This window comes from Naegleria gruberi (genome assembly GCF_000004985.1).
Source record: "Naegleria gruberi genomic scaffold NAEGRscaffold_1, whole genome shotgun sequence".
Classification (NCBI taxonomy): Eukaryota; Heterolobosea; class Eutetramitea; order Acrasida; family Naegleriidae; genus Naegleria; species Naegleria gruberi.
Genome location: NW_003163326.1, coordinates 1,476,287 through 1,488,002, shown reverse-complemented (window position 1 = coordinate 1,488,002; position 11,716 = coordinate 1,476,287). Strand labels below are relative to the sequence as shown.

The 11,716-nt window shown below is 30.2% G+C and overlaps 1 protein-coding gene across 1 annotated transcript; it reads left to right on the top strand.

Annotated features, from left to right (window-relative positions):
• Positions 1–413: 413 nt before the first annotated feature.
• On the top strand, positions 414–1,457 carry NAEGRDRAFT_61676 (uncharacterized protein; the record flags this gene model as incomplete). The annotated part of the gene is made up of 1 exon (XM_002683582.1): positions 414–1,457. One exon carries the CDS (start codon positions 414–416, stop codon positions 1,455–1,457), a length of 1,044 nt encoding a protein of 347 aa, XP_002683628.1.
• Between the last annotated feature and the right edge of the window lie 10,259 nt (positions 1,458–11,716).

Genomic DNA, 11,716 nt, shown 5'->3' with positions numbered 1-11,716 from the left:
AATCCTCTCGGCATTTTGCCTCTCAAACCGAAACTAATCCCGAAGAAATACAAATTGTGACAGGTTCCAAATATTTCTTGCTATCCTTTGTTGAAGAAAACAAACCTAGTGAGGACAATCTATCAGATTATCCAGACGTTCTCAAAATTATCACACAAATGAGATTAATACTTTCTCAAACTACTAGAGGCAGTATTGTTAACAACGTGTGCAATTTCCATAATTGTATTTGTTGTCATGGAATTCTATCAAGTGGAGCACAAGTTATAATATTGACATTGAAGCCCTATTTATATAAGGCAGACAACCGTACTATTTGTATTGACTATTTATTGTATCTTTCTGGCGTGTATAACACTCAGAAGAAAGAGGATAGAATTGCGTTATGTAATTTTTTGATTACTTCTGCTTATATGGCATCTGCCATAACAAAACTTATTTGTAAACATTTAGTTGAAGAGGAGACATCTCAAAAATCAAATTTGACAAGTCCTCAAAAAGGGCAACCTAATAGAAGCCTCCCAATTGGCAGTGTTGTGCAATGTATTGTTAGTGCTTCCATCAAGTTTGCTATTCAAATTGAAAGAGAAATGGCTAATACTGGTGACAAACTTTTGTATGAAGGAACTATCGTTAACACAGAAGACAAGTGTATTGTAAAATTATATAACAACGATAGAGATTCTGGATTCAAATTGTGGCAGCTCAGATTACATTATTCAGAAATGATTGGTTATAGTGATCTTGTTACAAAGATGTATATAAATTATTCTGATGTCAGCTACAAAGGAACACCACTTGAAGAATATATCGATAAGAATAAGGGGGTTAATAAGACCACTCTGATGATCCAACTATTAGCTCAACTCTATTTTCTCCATGAAGATGAGGTACTTCACAATGATATCAAACCAGAAAATATAATTGTTTATCAAGATTATCCTTATTTCATTGATTTCGAAGCTTGCAAACGATATGCGAGGTATGACCAAGTGGATGAAATTTGCTATGATTCAGACAAGAGAATAATCCAGTCCTCATCTGGAACAAGCGCTTACAATCCTCCAGAAAAAGAAAGGGACAAAAATTACATTACACCAAAATCAGATGTTTATTCTCTGGGACTTGTATTTGCTAAAATGTTGGGGGTTGCCTTACAAACAAAGAAATACATTGATTTTGAGTTGTTGAAAAAGACAAATGATCATACAATTTGTAATCTAATTGGGAAAATGGTCTTACATGATATTAAGCTTAGACCCTCTGTCCAACAATGTTTGGAAGTATTGGGTATTTCAAAAGATGAATTCTATTCCTATGGTGCTCCAACCATTGACAAACAAATACCAAATATTACCCGTCAAGAATTTGAAGAATTATTAATGTCTAAAAAGAGAGAAAGAACAGAATTGATGGTAGAATCACAACCTGAACAAAAAAAGGTAAAGTCTGATTGAGGGAAAGAACTCATATTAAAGGCCAATTTTCTAATTTTCTGTTCTTTTGTTAACAAAAGAATATTTATACATCAATATCCTGGCTTCCAACTTCAAACAAAAAAACTGCCATGATTTTTTGTGATGCTGTTAGAAAGAGTGGAATTTTAAATTATTAGAAATCGTTTCACATTCCACTCTTTAATTGTTGACATTCCAGAAAGTGATAGTTTAATTTTGAGAGGATCTGATGAAGACGCTGTCTAAGAAAAGGAAAGTTACAATATCAAATTGAATTAAGATGAGGTTCCTTAATTTCCTGTAACATTAGTCTATTCACCATTAATGGTGGCGGTTCATTCACTATGTTGAATTTTTTTTTCTTTTCATAAATTGTTTCTGTTAACGTCAGCTTAACTTAGGTCTTAACGTAGAGCCATTAATTTCTTGTTAATGATTTTTAATGATGCCTCGTTAATCATAATCTTGGATTGGATAATATTATTTGGAAATGTGTTGTGTTTTGAGTAATTATCAACAAAGAATACATTTAAATCACTTTACGAATATTTATAAGAAAATTAAAAAATAAACTTTTTTCTTCTTTTGGCTTTTTGCCGATTATTTATTCACCAATATCCAAAAAGTTGGGACAGTGAGAGTCGTTTTTGAAAAAACATGAAAAAACATGCAAAACACGAAAAACACTGTATTTGGATTCTTTTTTTTGAAATAGAATAAAATTGAGCAAATAATGAAATAAAATAAAATTCAATATTTTATTACTATGTTTTTTCCTTTGGGAAAGTGTTATTGATTTAGAATATATCAACTTTAATTCAACTCGGATTCAAAATGAGTGAGATTTACAGAGTATATTAATATCCAAAATCCATCCCACTAATTTAACACATATTTTTCCACATTTGGACATTCAGTATAACTTCAACAACAGAGCTTTCCTTATCAAGAGCTTTCTTTTTGGCCTAACCTTTGCTACAAAACTAACTCTATTTGTAGCAAAAATAAAACAACTCTAACACAATTTGAAGGATAAGTCAAACCAAAAGAAAAATCTGAATATGAATAGAGCTTTAGAATTAACCTAACCTAAACAGGTAATACAAAAAAACATACAACGCAGGAAGAAGGTGAAAATATATAACAAAAGAGGTACAAAGTAATAACCAAACACAAAATACAAAATCTGTAATAGATTATTCCATTTCAACAATTTATAACTTGGTATTCTTCGACTTGGTTTAAAATGTTTATTTTTATTTATGTAAAGGTCAGGTGGTTGCTATTGGAAACACATCACCACAGAGGTAAACTGGAAGGTGTTAAAGATATCGTTGATATCACAGAATCAATCTTCAAGAAAGCTATTTACAATATAGGTGTGGATATTTGTGACTCATTATTAAACGAGTTTCAAGAAAAAGGGTTTTCAGTTTCCATTTACTTTAGAGGCTTTGGAAAACACAGACAAAGAAGGTGCTTTTTGCAAATACTTCCATGAGCAATGGAATAAGCATTGACATTTATTAACAAATACAGGCCGAACAAGTAGTATGTCTTTTATAAATACTACCAATTATGTGGAAAGTGTAATTAAGAGCCAAATCAAGAGAACAACTTAAAAAATGAAATCTCTTTTCGTTTGTTTATTGTTGTCGATTTTGGCAATAAGAGGCAATAATTTTACATGGTCTTAATAAACATCTCATGTATGATACAATATATGATTTACCTGTCGTATTGGTTTGCCGTAAAGGTGAAAAGGTTCTCAATGAAAATATAGTTAAACATTTGTATATTATTGCAGATGTTTAAAACCCGCCATTAAAAACCCTTTCCAGTCTGGTTTTAATATTATACCAATATCTTCTGCAAATTCGAAGAAGTAATATTTCCATTCTCTCAATGGAGGATGCTAAAATAAATTGCAAAGAAAACGGATTCATTTTGAAATTAAAATATTTTCTTTTTCTTTTTGTTATTAAAATAGTGGGTTTAATAATTAATAACAAATCACATTTAAAAGAATTAATTTGATTTTCTTGATGAGATAAAATGTGATGGATTTGACGTGTCATTTTTTTAAAGCAAAATATTTAAAATTTGTCACTCTTTCTCCACCTTAATAAAGTGTATTTAGTGAAAGTTATTAATATAATAGTTATGGCCAAACCAATCTACCAAGGCTATGGATTGGTGAAAATTGACCATAATATTACAATGATAATTTATTAACTCAAGATGTAATTTTATGCAAAGATAAAGGTAAATTTAACCATTGGTCTTCTGATTCAATTAATAGATATCTTCATAGACATGTCTTAAAGGATTTAGGTTTCTGATTTTGACTTAATGAACATTCATATTTACGAGATTGGTTTTTCTACAAAAAACAAAATATCAAACCAACAACTCTTTTAAGAAATTATCTTTTTTAGATATTTGGTTTTATTGGTAATAGAGTTTGTAAAAAAAATGAAACATCAAATCTATCACATTTTATCTCATCAAGAAAATCAAATTAATTCTTTTAAATGTGATTTGTTATTAATTATTAAAACCTCTAAAAATTTTGCCCTCAATGGTTGCAAAAAGAAAGAGAAAGTATTTTAATTTCTATTTGAATTTGCTTTCTTTTGTGTTTATTTTAATTCTCCATTTCAAACTTTTTTTAAAGGGATTAATTTTAAAATTGTACAATCAGAAACTTATGTTCTTTTGATGGTAATGATTTTGAAAATTGATTCATGAAATCCTCTTTTTTCCAAATATTGTAATGTCAGATTGATTTGTAAAACTTTTGGTTTCTGTTGTAATAGTATTGTAAAATACAATTCCCTCCTTAATGCCATTCTGATCTCCTGAAATTAAAAGTCAGTTTATTCTTTTTCATTGTGGTTTTTTTTAGAGCATACTGTTATAGGTTTATCATAAAGGTGTCGTTTTTGAAATACTAAGTTTATTCTATTACACGCGTGTAAATTAATTCGCAAGAATAATAATAATAAATAATGATTGAGGATATCATTAATCAACTTTTGTATAATTTTTAAACTCTAATACCTCTAATAGTTGCAACTATGCGCCCATTAAACCATCTAATAAATTCAAAAAACCTTAAAAAACCATAAAAACAAATCTGAAATATTGAAATATCTGAAAACTTGCTAACTAATTCTCTGCATAGCAGTGCTTTAAATTTAAAAAATTAAATAAACACACAAATCATATAAAAAATTGTTAGAATTTTCACATATTTGATTAAGGAACCAGGTCAACAAATGATCCTGTCTTGTTCCTGATAGTGATACCCACTTGATATCCACCACCAAGCAATACTACAAAAGCTATTGCTTTAGATAATTGGCTATCCAAATGAAAATGTCATTTGACCAAATTATCTGTCACCAAATTGGATATAATCAAATGAAATCCAATAAAATAATAAATTATTAAAAAATTATTGACTTACTAGATCTGAAATTTCTATTGAAATTATTCTGTGTTAGGGTGGGGTGGTGGGAATTCTTTAGCCACTTGTGGTGTGAAAGTGGCAAGTAAATCTTTTAATGTGTTAGATCCAAACAAAAAGACTGTCATGATTTTTTGTGATGCTTTTAGAAGGAGTGGATTTTTAAATTATTAGAAATCGTTTCACATTCCACTCTTTAATTGTTGACATTCTAGATTGTGATTGTTTATTTTTGAGAGGATCTGATGAGCTGTATCAATAAAACATAACAACAAAAAAAATGCTACACGCTTTCCTCTTTCCTTTACGTAAAAAAAAAAAGGAAAGAAACGATACTGTTCCTTGCAACATTCCATACGATTTATTATTAGAAATATTTTCCTATTTAAACACAAACAGTTTAATATGCGCCACTCATGTGTGTTCGGAATGGAGACAAGCAGCTTTTTCATTACCATACAAAAGGGATTTTATGAATAGATATTTTGATAAGAAAACAAAACAAATTCGTTGCGGCTTGGGGGAAAAACACAATTTTTTGCAATTATTTGCAAGAATAACATTACATAATATAACTGATTTCAAAGACACTCTCGAAATAATGTTAACATCTAAAAAATTAGTACAATTAGTAATAAGTGGAGTGGAAAATAGTGGTGTTTATAGAATTAAATTTAGTTCTATTTCTGATAATATACTACAACATTCAAATATCACAAAATTACATATTAAAAACTTCACATTAAGCTCTAATGACATAGAAAATATGTTTAAACTACCAAAATTAAAACAATTGGCACTTTCAAGCATGCGTTTTAGTGGAATTAATTCAAAGAAATCATACAAATTATTGTGTAATTACGTTCATACTAAATTAGATACATTTATGTTTCACGTTAGTTGGGATTTTAAAAAAGCATTTTCTTACTTGTTCAATATTGATATCCCTTATTCTAATTTAAAAGAATTATCGATATGTGGTAACAGTATGGAAACTATTGATTCTACTTTTGATTTTTCAAAATTTCCATTGTTAACAAAATTCTCAATCTATATTGGTACTACTGTTTTTAAACATTTAAACCAAATTTACAATGAAATTATTAAGTATTCTCATCAATTCGAATTACTAAATATTGGACCTAATTTTTTTTACTTTCCATTACCGCCTACTATTAATTTTTCTAATTTAACATCACTACAAATACCTGATGAATCAAGCATACACAATATTACATGCTTACCTTTATTGAAACATTTGGTTATTAATAATTATTTTAGTGCTGCAAAATGGCATGGTACGTGCAATTTAGAAAATATTTCAATGCCAGCATTAGAATGTTTATATTTGCATACAAACACTAAATATTTTAGAAATAATTATAATTTTAATAATTTTGTGAACAATTTTAAAAATATTAAATATCTACATTTATTTGCATCAACATTAAACATTGACATGAGCAGTATGTTGGAGCTAAATTCATTAAGAGGATTATGTTTAGGAAATGGTTTTGATTCATGTTTATCAACAGAAAATATTAAAATTATTGCGCAAATGAGCCAATTAACACATTTAGCAATTTGTTCTCCTATTAACAATTCTGCATTATATTACTTATGTAATGGTGATTTACTAAATTTAATTTACTTTGAATGTGGCTTTTTTTTAAACATTAATTCATCAAATATTCATATAATTGCTTTTTCAAATTTGATTAATTTAGAAAGATTAAGAATACTAACACATGATTCAGAATGTATGGAAATATTTTCTAGAAGGACTCGATTGCCAAATTTGAAAATTTTATATTTGCAGAATAATTTATCATTAAACGCAGCCCGATATTTAGTTAATAGCCCAACTTTAAAAGAAATACACATATGCCGCCGCAATAATATCGACTTCCAAGATGTTACAAACTGTGATTTTGAGAAATTAGATTCTAAGCGCGTTAAATTTACAATAGATGTGTTTGAAATTAATATTTCCACCCATGCACCACAATTTTTTAGTCTTGACAAAGAATTAATAGATTTTGGATTTTTAAACAGAAATTTAGATCCACTTCCGGATTATTTTATTTTACAATAGCACAAGGTTCTGATCATTGATAGCAGAAGATTTATATTTGGACATTTTTAAAGAATGTTTCATTTTAATTCAAATCTTTGTTTAATAAATATGTGGAAAGTAAGGGAATATGTTAATCTTCACTGATGGATTATTTTCCACTATTGAAGAGGAATATTTATCAAGAGCAATTTTGCAAAGATTTGGCATTTGATTAATTTTTTCTCCTGCTTGTATAGAGATTTGATTTGCTTGAATATTTACAGTTCTTATCTCCTTTGAATAATCTTGATACTAGCTTGTGAGTCTGATAATATGTTAATTCTTTGGAACTTGGCTGTCATTTTTAGGGCCATGTAGATGGCTTGGATTTCACAATCAAATGACGATGCAGCAGCGAATGCCTTCATTGATATTTGTTGAGTTTTCGTCACAATTCCAATACCACCTCTCTTATTCTCAAATGAACCATCCATTGCTACTGTGATTTCTTCGTTTCCTTCTAATTGCTCAAAAACAAGTGTTTGTTGTCTTAATAATGCTTCTTTTGACCCTGTTTATAGGTTTATCAACAACAAAATAAGGTGTCGTTTCTGAAATACTGAGTCCTACCAGCAAAAAACTAAAAACCCAAATCTTTAGATACGTTTATGTCAATAGAAAATTCAGATCGAAGATATCAATTGCATCAGAAGACCAATCACCAATCGCCTTGATTGCCTCTTTACCAATCTTTGCATAAGCAGCATCGGTCGCACCACCAATTCTTAATGAATGGGAAGAAAACTTCCCCTCTATATTAAGCCAAATAGCAACTTGTCTTAATTAAAGTTGTGTACATAATAAATGATTTTTCAGGAACAAAATTCCTTCCAACCTGAATCCACTTTCGAATATAAACAATACTCCATGGATTTCTAATTCGTGGAGAGAAAACGTATGATACATTGCACATCCCTGAAATGAGTAATTGAATACGTTGAGATGTAGTGGGATCATCTACACCAAATAATTTACATCTATTCTTAATTGCAAACTTTGCTTGTTTACAATTACCACCACTGGCCAAGTGATGAATAGATCAGTAATAAATAAAAAAACCAAATCTTCAGAAGGTGGAGGATTGAAAAAGTTACGAATTGCAAATTCAATCAACCTTCTCCAATATGAATCATACGTTGCCGCAGTCGAATCTTTGATATGATGAGGCATTAACATTAAAGCAATATCTGTCAAGTCTTGGAGCGAGCGTCCAAAAGACTGGCTTCTAAATTCCAAGACTTTTTCGAAGGCTCCACCTTCCCGCTTTTTGTAGACTTGAAATCTCGTCCATAAACTTCTACAGATTTCACTCTCAGAGTTTCTATAGTTTTCCACCAATATTGGGATTTCCACACTGGATGAACTAGAACCATTTGAGCTTTGGATTCTATGCAATGTTGGATTACTCTCCCTATTAGATTGAATGGGACGCAACACCAATTGATTACTGGTTCTATCCAAAGACGGGAGAATGAATCTGCTGGAATTTCCCTGCTGGTTCTGTGTCTTGTACAGAATGGGATTTACCTTGAAATTGTACGGGCTGGCAAATCGATTGATACATTCAATTGCTGCTGTACTCGGTTGAAGGAACTTGTTAAGATTTCCCAATCTGTTGGATCCGTCTCTATTGGAGTTCTGCTCAGTGCGTCTGCAATTGAATTCTCCTGAGAAGACAACCATTCCAATGAAAGGAGTTGAATATTCTCCTCGAAAATTTTTCTCCATATCGATTGAACTATTCGAGAGATTGTCTTGGATTTTGAACCACCCTTTTTTATGGTGTGTAGAGCTACCATAGAATCCAAGTAAATTATCAAATTTTGACCATTCAGAATTTTTCTCCATTGTTGAAGAGCTTTCCAAACAGCTCTTAACTCTAGAACATTGATTGATTGTTTTGCTTCTTCTTCCGACCAATGACCATTGATTTTTAAATTCTTCTCCTTGAAATGAGCTCCCCATCCAATCTTTGAAGCGTCTGTCCAGAAATAATTCACCAGACTTGGGAATTGAAAAACCTTTCCATTCCAAAAATTCAGATTTGCTGAAATCCATTGGAGACAGTAAACTACTCGATCGGAGAGGTAACAACTTCCTTCCCATCCGTGTTTGAAAACTTTCTCTGCTGCAAATGTATAAATTGGATTGAGCATTACTCTTGCTGGTTGAAAACAATCTAGATAAGCAATAACAATACCAGTGATACGATATAAATCTCTAAAGAAAATTCTTTCTCCTTGATGAAATTGAGATAAAACCATTCCAATTCTTTGTTTTATCTTGATTATTGTTGACGAATTCATTGACAATATCTTCTTTTCTAAATCTACAATTATTCCTAATAATTGAAACGTTTTCATTGGTTTTAGATAACTCTTTTTCTTCTCTATCATTATACCTAATGATCGGCAATCCATCTCTAATTATCAGTCGATATGAATCCCTCTTTGGAACCAATCTGTATCTTGAAATAATCACCAGATCTGTACATTCTTCGATTGCTCCAATTCTTTGAAGAGTTCTTTCACAAGCCAAGTTCTTGGCCTTTGAATAGAATTAAATCTTGAGATGGATTGGAAGGACCTTCACTCCATCTCTTAACATGTCTACGATATGTAGAGATGTTCACGAAAAAAAGATTCGTCTGAGTAGAAAGATGCATCTTGTTTATTGATTTGGGCCTTACTATTTGGACAGTCACTACAGGATTATCAGCGTGTTGAAGAGCTATTATATTTCGCTCACAATAAACAACAAGTTCCTTCTTCTAGCAACTTACTAGCCAAAATAAGGGCTGATCTAACCACCCTCTTGATATTCTCATATTCTGACAATATCTTTGGGTTAGTAGAAGTGATATTATTGAATCTTTTAGCAATGTACTTATTAACCTCTTGGTTAATAAGTAATTTTTCAACCATTTGTTGTTGTTGTAATGTTGAAAAATTGACCATGACTTGATTAAGCTTGTTAACTCAATACTAGTATTAATAATATTAGAACCCACTACACAAACCTCGATAAGAACATCTTGTGTCAACTAACAAATTTCTCAAAAACAATTTTAAAAATTTGCAAAAATGGGATCATCATTAAAAGATTTGCTTGTCCCTTTCATCAAGTGGCTAAAGAATTGTATGTACCTGCCTTGAAAATTATCTTCAACCAGCTCATAATTTCTCCCCAAACTGACACAGAGGATGCAAAATATTATATATCCATTCTCCATTTGATCTTTTTAGTGTATTTGTTTAGATTTTGAAAGTAGCCTTGGATTTTTCTATTTACCAAATCTGTTACTTTTGGTCTTAATAAACATCTCATGCATGTGTATGATATAATAGATCTTTCTTTCAACTACAATACCAATTCTTCTCCAAATTCGAAGAAGTAATATAATACTTATTTAGTACTCTCATAATAGCAATTCTTATAAAAAAACCTAAACTTATATTTTTTCTTTTGAGAAAATTAAAATACTTTCTTTTTGTTATTGTTGACGTTTTGGGCAAAATATTTGTAGTGATTTTAAAAATTAACAACAAATCACATTTAAAAGAATTAATTTGATTTTCTTGATGAGACAAAATGTGATAGATTTGACATGACATTTTTTTGGATTTTTTTAATATTTTTACCTATTCTTATTTATCCAAAAAAAATAATTCCTAAGAATAAAAAGAAAGAAAATCCAGATGAAGATAAAGTTGGAAAATTGGAAGTGAAAGTTTCGAAATTGAACAAAACTAAACTTTAACAAAGGAAGTTGAGAAAGTCAATAAGTTTGGTCCGAAAATGCATTCTTTTATTCTGTCTAATTCTGAGCGAAGTGAAGAATGGATTTGTTTTTATTGTAAACTTATGGTCTCTCAGGTCGTTATTGATACAAGAGACATTAATAAACCTACACCTTTTATTTTATTGTAAACTTAATAAAATATAAGTTCGTTTAATTATTATTTCCCTTCCTTTACTCAAACCCGTCGTCGGACGGGTCTTATCATGTTCATATTATCAAATCCGGCCAAACTCTTTCACACCAAAATAGAGATTGATATAACTGAACCATTATCCTCATAAATGATACATGATTAACATTGTAAAGGTTGTTGCAGGCTGTGGCGATAAATTTGTGGAAAAACTGAAACTTATTATTAACACTTTACACTAGATAGATACAGATCGTGTATTATATGTTTCGTGGCTTAGTTGTAGAATAATGAGTAGACTTAACGTAGGAAGGGGTACCAAACCTGCTAAACGCACAATTTTTTATTTCACGATTATTTTCCCGCCCATTTTTTTACCGCCATTTTTTTTAAAGATCAAACATTAAACAAGTTTCGAAATTAAAAAATATGGCACGATATTTGAATGATTTTGCCAAAGATATCAACAAAGTTAATTCTATTCAAGAAATTGAAAATGTTAATTTTGTTAATAGAAAACCAGACCCCAACAGCTATTATTTGATAAAAACAAAGAAAGCTGATAACAAAGGAAAGCCAAGTATTATTAAAGATTTATCGATGCAATCACCACTACAATCCTTACTTGCTCTTGATAGTGGTTGCGTCTTTCATGTGGACGCGATGTTGATTGACAAGGTAATACCAACATTTCTCTTGATAATCACCTCTCTCGTTTTCACAACTTGATAACAAGAAT